We start from the raw sequence: 17,052 nt of genomic DNA, 5'->3' as shown, positions 1-17,052 counted from the left end.
TAAAGCTTATGGATCGTTTATTTCTCGGACTTTCCATTTAATATTTTCAGATCTCAGTTGATTCAAGGTAACTGAAACTATGGAAAGCAAAACTACAGGTAAGGGGAGGGGATGCTTGTATTGTGGTAAAGGATTCAACCTCAAGAATAATGTCTAGAAAAAGGATAGAAAAGATACTCACTGAATTGTTTTACTAGAAAATTGGCTGCAAAACACATTAATTATGGAAATCACATGCAAATTAATTAAATAGCATTAAAAATCCAGGTCCCCTTCCACCAACCTCCCCCTTTTTTAACTATTGCAGCCATGTATAATTACATAGTCCATGGTGTTAAGTACATTCACATTACTATACACTCACCTTTTGATTAAAAATCTAGATCATCTTTGTACAAATCTGCAAGAGTAGAACAATCCAAGAAAGAAGGGGGGAGGGGGGAGGAGAGGGGAAAGGAAAGTAAGAAGGCAGGTAGGTAAGAATAAAGGTGAGAAGGAAGGGAAGGGACTTCTCTGGTGGTCCAGTGGTTAAGAATCTGCCTGCCAGTGCAGGGGACATGGATGGGATCAATCCCTTGTCCGGGAAGATTCCACATCCAGCAGAGCAATTAAGCCCATGCACCACAACTGTTGAAGCCTGCACGCTCTGGAGCCCATGTGCCACAACTGCTGAGTCCATGTGCTGCAGTTACTGAAGGCTGTGTGCCTAGAGCTTGTGCTCGACAGCAAGAGAAGCCACCACAATGAGAAGCCCGCACACTGCAACTAGAGAGTGGCCCCAATTCGCCACAACTAGAGAAAGCCCACGTGCAGCAATCAAGACCCAGTGCAGCCATAAATAAGTCACGAAGAAGGAAGGGAAGAAGGAGGGTCATCCCAGGATAGCTTTAGCTTTCCCTTGCCTCACACACTTAGATAGAGAGTTTGACAGCTGTGAGCTCTCAGAGCTGAAAAAAAGAACCATGGCAGTGCTATAGGTGGGATTTCAAAGACTGTAAAATATGACTCGAACTGTGTTGCACCCTATTTTTGGACCCAGGCCTCTACTTTTTTACATTCAAGGCTTGAAGTTTGTTGAAATTTTGCATGGATAACAAGACTGCAATTGGGGTGGTTTTCCCTTGATTAGTGGGAAGCTGTTACTAAGCACCTTCTCTGTGCAGAATAACAGACAATGACTCAGTCAAGGGTCTTACAGGAGCAAAGGATATGCACATTAATATAAATCACAAATCAGTGGTAGCAGAAGTCTTTTTTTAAAAAAAAACTCTTTATTTTATATTGGAGTATAGCAGATTAACAATGTTGTGATAGTTTCAGGTGGAGAGCAAAGGGGCCTCAGCCATACATATACATGTAATCATTCTCTCCCAAACTCCTCTCCTATTCAGGCTGCCATGTAATACTGAGCAGACTTCTCTGAATGGTAGCACAAGTCTTGAAGACAATGTTTTGGTACAGGAATTCAGAGAAAGGAGTAACTTCTGCAAGCTGGAATGATTTTTGCTTAATTGTTACAATGACTCTGCATTCACTTAGTTCAAATTCTAATTGAAATCAAATGTCAATAAAAATCTCACTTTATTTACAGAATTTGAAACACTATGCACAAAATTATGTAATTTCAAAGCCAATCTGCCAAACCATTTTTATTAATGCTACATGATGACTGCATTGTAGATAGAAGAGACATACCCAGCATTCTTTGTCAGTCTTCTGGGAAACTAGGTCTTGAATTATGAGAGCTGTGATTAGTGAGAGCGCCTCAGGAATGCCTTCCTCTGTTAAATGCACTGCTCTTGTACTCTATAGCCTCTGATGTTCTTGAGGGCAATTAAACTGATTTTACTGCATTATTTTATTTTCTAGTGGAAGCATTGCTACTCCAGTATAATGGAACTGACTTTTCTATGGACGAAATGGAAATATTAAGTTGGCCAAAAAGTTCCCTCAGGCATTTCTGTACCATTTTATGGAAAAATATGAAGGAACTTTTTGGTCAACCCAATACCTTGAAAATGTAAACCTCTTGTATGAAAGCAAAATTCCCAGTATCTCTTTCTAAGTGGCCAAAGACGACATATCATGGTTTGTAGAAGATATTATTACTTCCTGTGAATGAGACCAATGTTGGAATTGCAAATAGAACCCCCACATTTTAAGCTATGTTGCTAAGACTTTGCAAAATTTATCAAGAAAGTGGTCAGTGATTTCAAATGATGGCTAATCCTACCCAGAAGCATGGGAAAATGCATTAAATCCAACTATTCACTGTCTGTTCATGGTGAAGCTGCCCCGAACACTATACCATAGGTCTTCATGACTAAATTCAAATAATGACTTTAGTTGACTTTTTTTTAATCTATGTGAAATTTTTGTTAGAAGATATGAGTGTTGATGCATAATTATTGCTTCTAATCTTTGATTCTAGCACACTTATGCAAGTGTTTCTTTTTTAAAATTTATTTATTTTAATTGAAGGATAATTACTTTACAGTATTGTGATGGTTTTTGCCATTCATCAATATGAATCAGCCATGGGTACACCTGTGTCCCCCCATCCTGAACCCCCCTCCCACCTCCCTCCCCACCCTATCCCTCTGGGTTGTCCCAGAGCACTGGCTTTGAGTGCCCTGCTTCATGCATCAAACTTACACTGGTCATCTGTTTTACATATGGTAATATACATGTTTCAGTGCTATTCTCTCTAATCATCCCACCCTCGCCTTCTCCCAGAGTCCAAAAGTCTGTCCTTTACATCTGTGTCTCTTTTGCTGCCCTGCGTATAAGATCATCGTTACTGTCTTTCTAAATTCCATATATATGCGTTAATATACAGTATTTCCCTGGAGGAGGGCACAGCAACCCACTCCAGTATTCTTGTCTGGAAAACCCCATGGACAGAGGAGTCTACAGGGTTCAGTCCATTGATTGCAAAGAGTTGGACACGACTGAAGTGACTGAGCACATACAGTATTTGTCTTTCTCTTTCTGACTTACTTCACTCTATATAATAGGATCCAGTTTCATCCACTTCATTAGAACTGACTCAAATGCGTTCCTTTTTATTAGCTGACTTTGTGTAAATTAAGATCATTTGGCAGATACATGAAAAGATGCTCAACATCACTCATCATCAGGGAAATGCAAGTAAAAAGCACAATGAAATATCACCTCATACCTGTCAGAATAAATCAAAGAGACAAAAATAATAAGTATTGGTGAAGATGTGGAGAAGGGGAAGGTTCACATACTGTTGAAGCCTTGCTTGGAGAATTTTGAACATTACTTTGCTAGCGTGTGAGATGAGTGCAGTTGTGCAGTAGTTTGAACACTCTTTGGCATTGCCCTTCTTTGGAATTGGAACGAAAACTGTTTGTGTACTGTTGAGGGAAGTGTAAATTAGTGCAACCACTATGGAAACAGTATGAAGCCACTATGGAAATAGTATGGAAATATTTCCTCAAAAAATTAAAATTAGAGCTATCATATGATCCAACAGTTTCACTCCTGGATATTTATCTGATGAAAATGAAGACACTAATTTGAAAAGATGTATGCACCTGCATGTTTATTATAGCATTATTTACAATAGCCAAGACATGGCAGCAGCCTGTGTCTAACGATCGGAGTAGCTAAAGAAAATGTGATTTTATATATGTATAAGTTATATAGTATATATAGTGGAACATTATTTAACCATAAAAAAAGAACCAAAATCTTGCCTTTTTTGACAACATGAATGGACCTTGAGGGTATTATGCTAAGTAAATAAGTCAGATAGAGAAAAACAAATGTCTTTATATGTGTCATATGATTTTACTTACATGTGGAATTACATCTAAATATACAAACACGTATAAACAACAAAAACAACAAACAACCGAGTTTATAGATGTAGAGATTAGATTGGTGGTTGCCAGAGGTGGAGTGCTGGGGAGGTGGGCAAAATATGTGCAAGGGTAAAAAGCAAAACATCATTTGGGTCTGGTTTTGTTTGACAGCGCCAGCTCATAAGTAATTTTTAGACTGAGTCAGCAGACATTAAAGGATGAGTGAGAAAATGGAATATGTTAAGCAACTTAGAATGGGGGAAAATAATAGAATAAGAGATCGCTGCACTTTTGACATTTCACATGTAAATTGCATTATAAAGAACATGCACCAGTTACTTGATTCAGGACCTCAGACCTTTCCGTAATGGATTTGAAGCACAAAATATAGTATTTATAGCCAGCGTGGAGTCTTCATTTTCAAGGATCGTTATACCCTTGCGGCTAGAAAGCAAGCTGAGCTCCACCTGTGAAGAGTTCTGCCATGCCAAGGCAGTTGACCGCTCTTTCTTTCCTCTTCTCCACTGTCTTGCAGACCAGACGATGTGCTCCTGCATCGCACGCATGACGAGATAGTCCTCCTGCATTGCTTCCTTTGGCCCCTGGTGACGTTCGTGGTGGGTGTTCTCATTGTGGTCCTGACCATCTGTGCCAAGAGCCTAGCAGTCAAGGCAGAAGCCATGAAGAAGCGTAAGTTCTCTTAAGGGGAGTCGGCTCGTGGGAAGTGAAGCCCAGCGTTTGCTCTCGTCTGCACACATCTACCTGCAGAGCCTGCTTCCCGGCCCAGGAGATGGAAGGGGCTGTGAGAGGTCTCCGAGAGGCTCCCCCTCAATGACAGCAGAAGCAGGCACAACCGGAAGACCTGGAACCTCATCGATTGTTTTCCATGTGTCGTAGCAATAGCTGCAGGGTCAAGCTCTGAGCTGTATGGAGTATCTGTTTCAGAAAATCCTATAGAAGTTAATTTTCTTCGGAGAAGTAACAGTATATAATTGTACAGTGTAGAATACAAACTATTATGATTTATGCTACCTAAAAATATTAAAATAGAAGTGGTCTGTGTTCTTTTCTATTTCCTTTTTTATGCTTTGAACACCAGGATTTTAAAAAAGGGTCTTATGGGTTTCATTTGATTTTGCTAGGTGAAACTTTTACTTGGACACAGGGATTCCTGCACAAATCTTGACCTCACAGTGTAACCCCCAGTCTCTAGTATGAAGGAATACCTTTAGACTCCTATTTGAAAAGGAAAAACTGCACTGCTAACTCAGTCTCCAGTCACTTCTGTGACTACAGCAAGGAACCCTCAAAGAGGAAAACATTTTCCCTACACTCCATTGTTTCTCACCAGATTATTTCTCAAGATAGGAAAGTGATTCTGAACAAGGCCTGTCCTAGCTCTAAGAGCACTGTGCCTTGTTATTCATCTGTTCAGGTTATTTTTGATGGATTTTTGTCTCTCTGCAGTACAATGTACATGATGTGAAGGACACATTTCAGCTTAGATTTCATTTTTCTTTTAGGTCAGGAAAAAAATGATCAAAATCAGTTAATTTTATTTCTTTGTCCTTGCCTTGATGTTTTCAGTTTTAAAATGAGAATATTGCTGCAGTTGATAATGTTTGCCTAGACAAGCCTGGAGATGCAAGCCAGCTCACATCACTCTGCTGCTGAGCTCTCTGTGCCTTTATCAAAAGTTCATGGAGGAGACAATACTTCTTTGCATCTGTTCATAAACTCAGATTCCAAATATCAATCACATCTAAGTGACTATCTAAGCTCCTCTATTTACCATGTAAAATCAAACCTTTGCTTACAAGAGATGTACAAATTTTTGGTTGAGGAAAAACTGACAACATACACTCTATTTGCTTTCTTCTTTTATTCTTCAGATGTGTTTCTGTTAGAATAAAAACAAGTTGTAATGTAAGGACAAGCTTCCCTCAGTTATTTTGCTCAGCATTCTAAGAAAGATACATATTAGTGGCTTCATGATTTCCTGACTGGGTCCACATAGCAATGTTTTCTTAAATTTAAAACTCAAGTAACTGAAAGAACCATTGTCATCTGTGGAAGACTAGGGTGTTGGATGAGTAAGATATTTTTCTTCCAATTCAAGTGTTACAGATTTCACTGTGAAAAAGGCCTTGAACACACTATTTATGACATCCTTTGAGGCAGCTACAGTGCCTTGATTTCAATCCCAGTTTTCTGTTGCAGCATCCCTGTTGTCTCAGCAACAAAGTGAACCATTCTGAAGCACAGAGTAACATGAAACTGGGGCTCAGAGAAAGTCAACGTCATTGCATTACATTGTGGGAGATGTATTGTGTAGATGAAGTCTCTTTATCCATTTTATCTAAATCCAATACTCTGTAATTAATTGATTACAGGGAGTTGATAAAAACAGTGCATGAACATACGTGTTGGTAAAAAGGGAAGTTGATATATATTGATGTGAGTTTTTATTTACAAGTTTTTTACTCATCTATTTATATTAAATAAATGCTTCTATTTAGGCTCAAAGAGTATACCTGGTTATATTCTGTAGGTTGATTTTTGGAAAAAAGGAGAAGCACGCTGAATTACTGAGGTCACATATAGTTTTAAAATCTTCCTTGCTTGTAGCCAGTTATATTTGTGGTACTTTATTTATACTTATCGTTAAAGATAAAATTCAATGGAACAACATTTTTAAGATCACAGAAGACAAAGAAGCTTAACTTCTTAATATTTCAACTCTCTTTTTTGTAAATATAAAAGAGAAAATGGTATAAGCTGCTGGAACAGAAACCCCCAAATATGATGACTCATGTAAGACAGAAGTTTCTCTCTTTCTCATATGGCAATCCAGAGGTAATTGAGAAGTCATCCAGGTCAGGGAGAGCAGGTCTGTTTCTTAAGGTAATCAAGGAACCCAAGTTTATCTACCTTGTCTTCTCATTACCAAAGGTGTTATTCATCCCATGGTCAATGCTGGCTCAAAGATACACATCCATTCTGCAGCCTGTGAAAAGAAAGCAATTTGGGAGCTAGCTATTGGGTTGACCAAAAGTTCATTCTGGTTTTTTCATAAGGTGTTAACCTTTTGGAGAAATCTGTACAAGCTTTTTCGGCCAACCCAATGCTTCCTTTTAAGGAAATTCCAGCTATCACTTTGCTCATAGTCCATTCGTGAATACCGATTACATAAGTATACCTAGCTTCAAGGAAGACTGGGACATGTTGTCTCAAGCTAGATGGACATATGTCGAATTAAAGCTCCAGGGAAAAAGGAAAAGGGGAGAATGATAACTAGAGTTAAAGACAGGAATGATGGGCAACTGTCAGTGGCCCATGCTACGATGAAAATCTGGGCAGGGATGACAAAGATCTGTTGCCCTGGCAGGATGTACAGTCCTTGGTTAGACCTTGAATCTTCTCTCTGGGAGAAACTCCCTTGTCCACCGTCCTCTCTGGCCTCTACTTTGACTTCTAGGAGATTCCAGCTCATCAGACTCCATAGCCACAGATGAAGCTTTTGGGAGGCATCACAGCTTTTGCAGGCCCCCACCTGCAGGTGCAGATTTGTAAAGCAGACCTAGATTTCTTTAGAGACTGAACAAATGTAGATTTTTCAAGTTTATAGGGTTGTTGTTTAATTGACTGCAGTAAGGAGTTTGACTCTATTTTTGATGTTGGGATGCTAACAGCTTTCTCTTTCTGCTCCCCTTTTCTTTTTCCCTTCTGCTCCACATCTGGGCGAGCTGATTAGTGAGCCTGGGTACCCCCTCCTTTGGACTGGGTGGGAAGTTCAAATCATACAAGCCCTGGCCTGCTCGCAGGAACCCTCTCCCTGCCCCACACCCTAAGAATAATAAAGCCAACCCAGTCAAGTCATTTTTGGATCTGCTTGGGAACTGCTCCACTCTCCTAGAAAGTCTCATTCATTATGTGAATAATAAACCTTTTCATACCCTCTTGATGTGTGTATGGTTATTAGTCTCAACATCCAAACCAAATTTTGGGTAATGGGTTTCCATGTGGCTTCTGAGGGGCTGCTTACAACACTGGTGATGAAATTTCATCAAAACATGGTTTTTAGTGTTTTTGCTTTTAGTTTTGTTAGTTCACACAAAATATTCACAGCCAAAGAGCTACTCTTGTTATACTTCTTAAGGCAGCGGCATCTTATTTACTAGTCTCTGTCCTTGGCCCATGTCTCCATCCCGCAATTGAGTGGCAGCCACTTTGAAGCTTTCTGGAAAACTGGGTTTAAGTGAGAACACAGCACCCTTTAGCTGGTCTTTTCTGCTCAGCTGACTTCCATTGGCCAGTAATATTGGGATACTCAGTGGAGACTTTTAGAGAGACTGCATAATAATTTGCTTTTTGGTGCATAGAAATGGTTGGGCTGCAGGATATAGTCTTAGTTCCTGAAACAAGGCTGAATTACCTACTTGTAAGGAGTTTTTCTTGTTTCACTATTTTTCATAGTTCCTTGCCAAAAAACAGCAATAAAGCAGCCAATGCACATCATCACTCTGCTTTTTTCTTCTTTTTAATTAACTGTTGTTGTTGTGTTAAATATTTATTGATTGATTTATTTTTGGCTGTACTGGATCTTTGTTGCTGCATGCAGGGTTTCTCTAGTTGCAGAGAGCAGGGGCTACCCTAGTGGTGATGCGAGGGCTTCAGTAGTTGTGGCTTGAGGGCTCCAGAGCGTAGGCTCAGTAGTTATGGTGCCCAGGCTTACTTGCCCTGCGGCATGTGGGATCTTCCCTGATCAGGGATCAAACCCTTGTCCCCTGCATCGCAAGGTGGATTCTCAGCCACTGGACCCCCAGGGAAGCCCCACTCTGCTTTTTTCTAACTACTTGCCACAGAGCTATAGGTTTGCCTTACAAGTCATTGCAAGTGCCAGTTTTATCTAATGGTTAGCCAAAGCACAAGGGTCTCTAGTTTTCCATCCTGTAATATCTATTTCCTTGTTGCCTGGCAACAATACATAGCCACATATTTTGTTGTGACAGGGATATAATTTACATTGCCTTTCTCTCTTTTTTTAATGGAGTATAGTTGCTTTACATTGTTGTGTTAGTTTCTACTGTACAACAAAGTGAATCAGCTATAGTATACATATACCCCTTCCCTCTTGAGCCTCCTTCCCATCCCACCCCTCTAGGTCATCACAGAGCACTGAGCTGAGCTCCCTGTGCACACAGCAGCGTCCCACTAGCTATCTATTTTTCACATGGTAGTCTATATATGTCAAGCCTAATCTCCCAATTCATTTCACCCTCCCCTTCCCTCACTGTGTCTACACATCTGTTCTTTCCTAGAGTCTGTCATACAGAGTGAAGTAAGTCAGAAAGAGAAAAAACAAGTATCATATATTAATGCACGTATGTGGAATCTAAAAAAATGGTACAGATAAACCTAGTTCCAAGACAGGAATAGAGATGCAGACATACATTGTCTTTTTCTGAATGGTCTCATCTGATGATCTCAGCTAGTGATTCCCACATCTATTCTCTCCTGCCCTTACCTGTTTTGAGCCCTGAATGTATTTGTAATAGCTCCAATGCATTCTTTATTAAGCATAGCGATGGGTAGACAATGCATTGATGACAAATAATGCTGGTGGCTCAGACGGTAAAGAATCTGCCTGCAATGCAGGAGACCTGAGTTTGATCCCTGGGTCGGGAAGATCCCCTGGAGAAGGAAGTGGCAACACACTCCAGTATTCTTACCTGGAGAATCCCATGGACAGAGGAGCCTGGTAGGCTGCAGTCCATGGGGTTGCAAGGAGTCAGACACAACTGAGCAACTAACACTTTCAATGTGACAAAATATTACCAAACAATATGGATAAGGAACCATTTCCTGGCTCAGATAATTTGTCCTAAAAATTTACTAAAATAAACCAATCCATAGTAACAACATTTTCCTAACATCTCAATGTTCCTAGCACATGCTCTGCAGTTCAGATGTACTGGTCCTGTCCCACAGCTTAGACCTAGCTTTTCACCATGTTTGTAAATCTGGTTCTTACTCATCAGATCTGAGCTTAAATATTCACTTTTCCTAGAAGCCTTCCCTAAATCCTATTTAAGTAGATTTCTCCTGTCATCCTCTTCCTCTCCATCCTTTTCTTTCTTTGTAGTACCTTTCACTGCTTATACTTATCTGTTTACTTATCTATTATTTCTCTATTCCATTAGATGATAAGATCCATAAGAACAGTGTTGGTGGAATATTTTTCCCCACAACTGGCATAGTGCCTGACACATTAAGATGCTAAATAAATGAATAAGTGCCCCCCAGGTCCATTATACATATTGTTTCCTTTGTACATATTGTTTCCATGTCCTTTCCAACAAGAAACTTATTGATCTTTCTATCCATAATGACAATGATAATAATGCCCAATTAACTCTTATTAAGTGGTTTCCATGTGCGTCTAAATGCCTTGTCTAACATCTTTCTAAGTTCTCCATCAAAGCTGCGCAGAGTAAGACACTTAGCACCCAGGGCATAATTAACCCTGGAAAAAATTAAAATTAATGAATAAACAACTTGCAATTTCAGCCTTTAAATGGAAAGTTATAAAACAGATACATTAATGTTTTTGTATATAAATATTATATGCTACCTGGTAAACAAATGAAAAGAAGAATAATCATTCATTATTGAATTATCCTAGAACTGAAGAAGCTTATTACAACAAGTATTTATTATCTCATATCATTCCTGAAACTTAGGAATCAGGAAGTAGCTTAACTGTAATTCTAAATTATTCCTGGTGAAATCTTACTACTTAGAAAGATAAGTGCATGGGTTAGGGTTATAGTGGAATAAATTCAGAAGCGGGGGTCCAACAGAATGATAGTGGAGAGCTTCTGATAAGAACACAATTGTTCATTAGACAAGCACCTTAGAACAAAAAGTGAGCAAAGTTCAATCATCTGTGTTTTTTGATTAACATGAAGAAGCTTCCAAAGAAGTCATTGGAATAGATTTTTAAATTTTATTATTATTAAAGAAATTTTGGCCTCACTCTGCAGTATGTAGGACTTTATTTCCCAGACCAGGGATCAAACTGGCACCCTCTGCATTGGAAGATGGAGTTTTAACCACTGGACCACCAGAGAGGGGCTTCCCTGGTGGTTCAGGGGTAAGGAATCCAACTGCAATGCAGGAGACGCAGGTTCAGTCCCTGGGTCGGGAAGATTCCCTGGAGGAGGAGATGGCAACCCACTCCAGTATTCTTGCCTGGAGAATCCCTTGGACAGAGGAGCCTAGTGGGCTAAACTCCATGGGATCACAAAGAGTTGGACATGACTGAAGTGACTTAGCACACGCCACCAGGCAAGTCCCAGGAATAAACTTTTTGATAGTGCTAGATAGCTTGAAACAAGAACAGAAACTGAAGTGTATGTGACCCTTTCTCTATCCTCACTCCTGGTGAATAATCTTAAACCAGAAAAGGGGGATTTAACATATAAACAAAGACTGAAATTGGAAATAGCCCCATTGCCAGATCTTTAACACCGTAGGGAAAATTTTCAAAGAGGTCTGGAGAACGAAGACTTAGAATAAACTAGTGCTTTAACGTATTAAACTAGTATATGCTTCAAGGGAGGGAAACACTAGATAAAAATACTTTTCTGTTTACAGAAAAGATATTGGAATAGCAACTGGTCTAGTTAACAAGCTGAAAAAATGAAAAATAGAGTGAGTGAATAATAAAAATGCTGAGTGTGTCAGTCACTCAGTCATGTCTGGCTCTTTGCGACCCCATAGACTGTAGCCCGCCAGGCTCCTCTGCCCATGGAATTCTCCAGGCCAGAATACTGGAGTGGGTGGCCTTTCCCTTCTCCAGGGGATCTTCCCAACCCAGGGATCGAACCCAGGTCTCCTGCATTGCAGGCAGATTCTTTACCGTCTGAGCTCCCAGGGAAGCCCAAAAATGCTCTGAAGCGGGAATCAAATACCCACTTAGCCCTCTGAAGTTCACAGGTTGAAATTTCTTTAACTATTGAGTGACAGTTTTGCAAAGAAATTTTTGATAATGGACTGTGGGAGAAGGAAGTTTTTCTCAACACTATTAGGGTCCCTGGTTGGGTCTGAAAATTGAACTGACAAGACAAATTAACACATTTTATCAAATTTTTACAAGGACCTGAGAGCCCTCACAAAGGAATGAAGGCTTGAAGAGGTGACGAGTGCAGGAAGCTTTTATAGCTTTTAGATGAAGAAACAATTCATTTGTTAAGAGTTGACAAGATAGTTGAGCTATTTCAAATCCTAAAAGATGATGTCGTGAAAGTGCTGCACTCAATATGCCAGCAAAGATGGAAAACTCAGTAGTGGCCACAGAACTGAAAAAGGCCAGTTTTCATCCCAATCCCAAAGAAAGGCAATGCCAAAGAATGCTCAAATTACCTCATAACTGCACTCATCTCACATGCTAGCAAAATAATGCTCAAAATTCTCAAAGCCAGGCTTCAACAGTACGTGAACCGTGAACTTCCAGTTGTTCAAGGTGGATTTAGAAAAGGCAGAGGAACCAGAAATTGAGTTGCCAACATCCGTTGGATCATCGAAAAAGCAAGACAGTTCCAGAAAATTATCTACTTCTGCTTTATTGACTATGCCAAAGCCTTTGACTGTGTGGATCACAATAAACGGTGGGAAATTCTTCAAGAGATGGGAATACCAGACCATCTGACCTGCCACCTGTGAAATCTGTATGCAGGTCAAGAAGCAACAGTTAGAACTGGACATGGAACAACAGACTGGTTCCAAATTGGGGAAGGAGTATGTCAAGGCTGTTTATTGTCACTCTGCTTACTTAACTTACATGCAGAGTACATCATGAGAAACGCTGGATGAAGCTCAAGCTCGAATCAAGATTGCTGGGAGAAATATCAATAACCTCAGATATGCAGATGACACCACACTCATGGCAGAAAGTGAAGAGGAACTAAAGAGCCTCTTGATGAAAGTGAAAGAGGAGAGTGAAAAAGTTGGCTTAAAACTCAACATTCAGAAAACTACAATCATGGCATCAGGTCCCAACATTTCATGGCAAATAGATGGGAAAGCAATGGAAACAGTGACAGACTTTATTTTGGGGGGCTCTAAAATCATTGCGGATGGTGACTGCAGCCATGAAATTAAAAGACGCTTGCTCCTTGAAAGAAAAGTTATGACCAACCTAGACATTATTAAAAAGCAGAGACATTACTTTGCCAACAAAGGTCCATGTAGTCAAAGCTTTGGTTTTTCCAGTGGTCACGTATGGATGTGACAGTTGGACTATAAAGAAAGCTGAGTGCCGAAGAATTGAGGCTTTTGAACTGTGATGTTGGAGAAGACTCTTGAGAGTCCCTTGGACTGCAAGGAGATCCAACCAGTCCATCCTAAAGGAAATCAGTCCTGAATATTCATTGGAAGGACTGATGCTGAAGCTGAGACTCCAATACTTCGGCCACCTGATGCGAAGAACTGACTCATTTGAAAAGACCCTGATGCTGGGAAAGCCTGAAGGTGGGAGAAGGTGACGACAGAGGATGAGATGGTTGAATGGCTTCACCGATTCAACGAAGATGAGTTTGAGTAAACTCTGGGAGTTGGTGATGGACAAGGAGGCCTGGCATGCTGCAGTCCATGGGGTTGAAGATACTCGAACACGACTGAGTGACTGAACTGAACTGAACATGGAAATAAAAGGTATTATAGAAAGGAGGATACTCAAGGAGGTTTCCATACTGTCCCATACATCACAGACCAAGAGACACCAAAAACACTGTGGAATTCTCATTAGTTCCTATAATTCTCCTTTCTGAGATAGCATACCTTAAATGCTAACTCCATGTAATAAAATCCAAAGTTACTCTGAAATTTAAAGAGGAAACAGATGATGTATAAAGGTGTGAATAAACCTTCCAAGCCAAAAAAAAAAAAATGTTTTAAGAAAAAGAATCCTAGAGAGGTTTACTTTGCCCTTTATAATTATTGGATGAAATAATGTGGCTGATGATTTCATGTCTTCATGAGGTGAGCGGGTTGCAATGTTTTGTGTGGTGCAGGGTGGAAAGATGTACTGATGGAAGTGATGTGCTAGTAAATGTTTGACACTCAGCCAGGAGTGAGATAGATGCCCTCATTCACAGGATTTACTGACATCTGTGGAATACATCCACCCACCATGGCTGATTGTACAGCCATCAATGTGACATTGCTGAACTCAGAATTTGAGAGAGCTATTCGGTGGCACACTGTTATCGTTTTTCAATCATATAGATCTAGCAACAGAAATAACCTCAAGAGAAGGGATAATAGTAAAAGGTGGTAAAATAATGAGGAAGCAATGAGCTTTGAGTGTTTCTTGCCTTTGTTTTTGATATGATTTATAAAGTTGTGAACTTATATAATTTTTAATAATGGCTGTGTTTAACAGCTGGTTCAGAACTTTACATTTGGCTCCTGTGGATTCAAGCTAAGCACCTCTATGGGAGATGAGTGTGTCCCTTTATCTATGCTTCCCCAGCTGTGAGGTATTTGCAGTTCTTATTGGCCCTGTTGGTTATTTTAGAGAAGCAGGCTCAATCTTCCTCCCACTTTTTCTTATAGGATGGATCTTACAGAGACAGGACAGACTTTGTCTCTAATAAAAACATGCAGTCCTATTGAATCTCAGTTGCAGGCAACACTTAATGTCTCCAGGTGGGGCAAAGGTGGCAAGGTGGACTCTCAAATGCACTCTTCTAAAAGGGTGTTATTACCTCCAGTACCTGAGATTTCAGGTGGGAGGGCAAGAAGGAAGCCTGAACTATTACTACTATAGTCAGGTGTTGGGACCCTTACAGGATGATCTGTGTAGAGACAGAGCAATGGCATTTTCTCAGAGTGATGTGGACCCAGATGCTCAAATAAATTAATGTTCCAATTCAAATGACTCATTTTTTAGGAACATTAAGTTCACAGCCAATTTGTCGATAAAAGAAAACTACCAATTCATTTTTTAAACTCAAAGAATAATGCTTAAATTTTATGAGTTATAAATGCCACTTTTCAAAGGACGAATTGAAATATACAAAGGTGGTGCTGGAGCCTCATTGGCACCATGTTCAGCTTGGCCGCCATATTTTCCAGGAGGGTTGGGGTACCTCCAACTGTCACCTGAGGCTTACAGAAACTTTTGGTTTTCCTAGGGAAGACTAAGGGAAGACATGATATCTACTTACAAATATTTGAAAAGCTGTCAAGTAAAAGAAGAGATTAGAATTTGTTTTACAAAGTATCATAGTAGTAGAAATAGGGGCTCTGAATATAGAGGCTTGAGTTTCAGTTTTAGTTTCATCATTTACTGGTTGTACGACCTTGGACAAATTTTATAAACTCTCTAAATCTCAGATCCATTATCTGTAAAATAGAGTACATCAGTTTCCCATCACTATTGTTACAAATTTTCATGAATTCAGTGGCTTTGTTGTTGTTGTTCAGTCACTCAGTCATGTCTAACTCTTTGCAACCCTACAGATGGCAGCATGCCAGCCTTCCCTGTCCTTCACTCTCTCCCAGAGTTTGCTCAAACTCACGCCCATTGAGTTGGTGATGCCAACCAACCATCTCATCCTCTGTTGTTCCATTCTCCTCCTGCTCTCAATTTTTCCCAACATTGGGGTCTTTTCCAATGAGTTAGCTCGTTGCATCAGGAGGCCAAAGTACTGGAGCTTCAACTTCAGCATCAATGCTTCCAATGAATCTTTAGGGTTTATTCCCTTTAGGATTGACAGGTTTGATCTCCTTGCAGTCCAAGGGACTCTCAAGAGTCTCCTCCAACACCACAGCTCGAAAACATCAATTCTTTGGCACTCAGCCTTCATGGTCTTATCTCTCACATCCATACGTGACTACTGGAAAACTGGCTTAAAACAACCTAAGTTTATTGTCTTACAGTTCTTGAGATCAGACTCCACAGAACGGGCTTCATTGTGCTAAAATCAAAATGTCAGCACAGCTGAATTCCTTCTGGAAGCTTAGGAAATAATCCATTTCTTTTTTCAGCTTCTGGAGCTCACCTGCGTTCCTTGGCTCATGGCCCTTTACTTTCATCTTCAAAATCAGAAATATTAGGCCAACTTCTCACACTGCTGTCTCTGGTTCTCTTTCTCTTGCCTCCATCTTCAATTTATAAGAACTCTTGTAGTTGGGCCCACCCAAAGGATCCAAGACAGTCTCTCTTTCTCAGGGTTAGCTGATTAGCAGCTTAATTCCATTGGCAACTTTGCTTCCCCTTTGCCATGAAAATTAAATTGAAATAATGTGAGAAGGCAATGGCACCCCACTCCAGTACTCTTGCCTGGAAAATCCCATGGACAGAGGAGCCTGGTAGGCTGCAGTCCATGGGGTCGCGAAGAGTCAGACACGACTGAGCGACTTTACTTTCACTTTTCGCTCTCATGCATAGGAGAAGGAAATGGCAACCCACTCCAGTGTTCTTGCCTGAAGAATCCCAGGGACGGCAGAGCCTGGTGGGCTGCCGTCTATGGGGTCGCACAGAGTCGGACACGACTGAAGCGACTTAGCAGCAGCAGCAGCTCAGTCACATTTGACTCTTTGCAACCTCAAGGATGGTAGCCCACCAGGCTCCTCTGTCCATGGAATTTTCCAGGCAAGAATACTGGAATGCGTTGCCATTTCTTCCTCCCTGGATCTTCCTGACCCAGGGATTGAACTCCCGTCTCTTGCATCTCCTGCACTGGCAGGTGGGTTCTTTACCACTAGTGCCACCTGGGAAGCCCCGCCTTTGCCATGTAACCTAACATACTCATATTCACAGGTTTCAGGGATTAGAAAGTGGATATTTCAGTATCCATTATTCTTTCTACTAAATGAGGATAAAAATATCATGAGTGTGGATCTAAGATTGCAGGCAGGTGAGAAATCATACACATTTTGAAGCAAACCCAGACTCGTATCAAGTTCAAAACAAATCCAGACTTAGGTAAGGAGACACTTTATTTGAAAAAAAAAATATATTGCCAACGGTGAGTGGAGTGGGGGAGAGATGGTTACAATGGGAGAAGTGGACCATTGCAAGAGGAGTTCCATCCATCAGATTTGCAAGCATCACAAATGCCAGGCAGCAAAGGACTTTTCTTTTTACAGAGGAATAAACCAGGCTAGAAAGAACTGGGTGTGGGGAAGTGGGGTGAGCTGGTGTTGG

The 17,052-nt window shown here is 40.5% G+C and overlaps 1 protein-coding gene across 2 annotated transcripts in view; it reads left to right on the top strand.

Annotated features, from left to right (window-relative positions):
* The window catches only part of KCNMB4 (potassium calcium-activated channel subfamily M regulatory beta subunit 4), a 70,968-nt gene extending 66,072 nt beyond the window's left edge, over nucleotides 1-4,896 (top strand). Inside the window, exons 3-4 of one of the 2 annotated variants that reach the window (XM_081589656.1) lie at nucleotides 4,369-4,523; nucleotides 4,602-4,896. In XM_081589656.1, the coding sequence (XP_081445782.1) occupies nucleotides 4,369-4,523; nucleotides 4,602-4,639 (193 nt within the window). In that variant the 3' untranslated portion in view covers nucleotides 4,640-4,896. Of the gene's footprint in view, nucleotides 1-4,368 lie in introns of both variants that reach the window. The other variant, XM_081589657.1, reaches the window with a different exon arrangement.
* Nucleotides 4,897-17,052: the final 12,156 nt, after the last annotated feature.

Source organism: Giraffa tippelskirchi, chromosome 4 (genome assembly GCF_054371585.1).
Source record: "Giraffa tippelskirchi isolate mGirTip1 chromosome 4, T2T-mGirTip1v1.2.pri, whole genome shotgun sequence".
NCBI classification, from domain to species: Eukaryota; Metazoa; Chordata; class Mammalia; order Artiodactyla; family Giraffidae; genus Giraffa; species Giraffa tippelskirchi.
The sequence above is the reverse complement of the archived record's forward strand: the minus strand, read 5'-3'. Positions and strand labels throughout refer to the sequence as shown.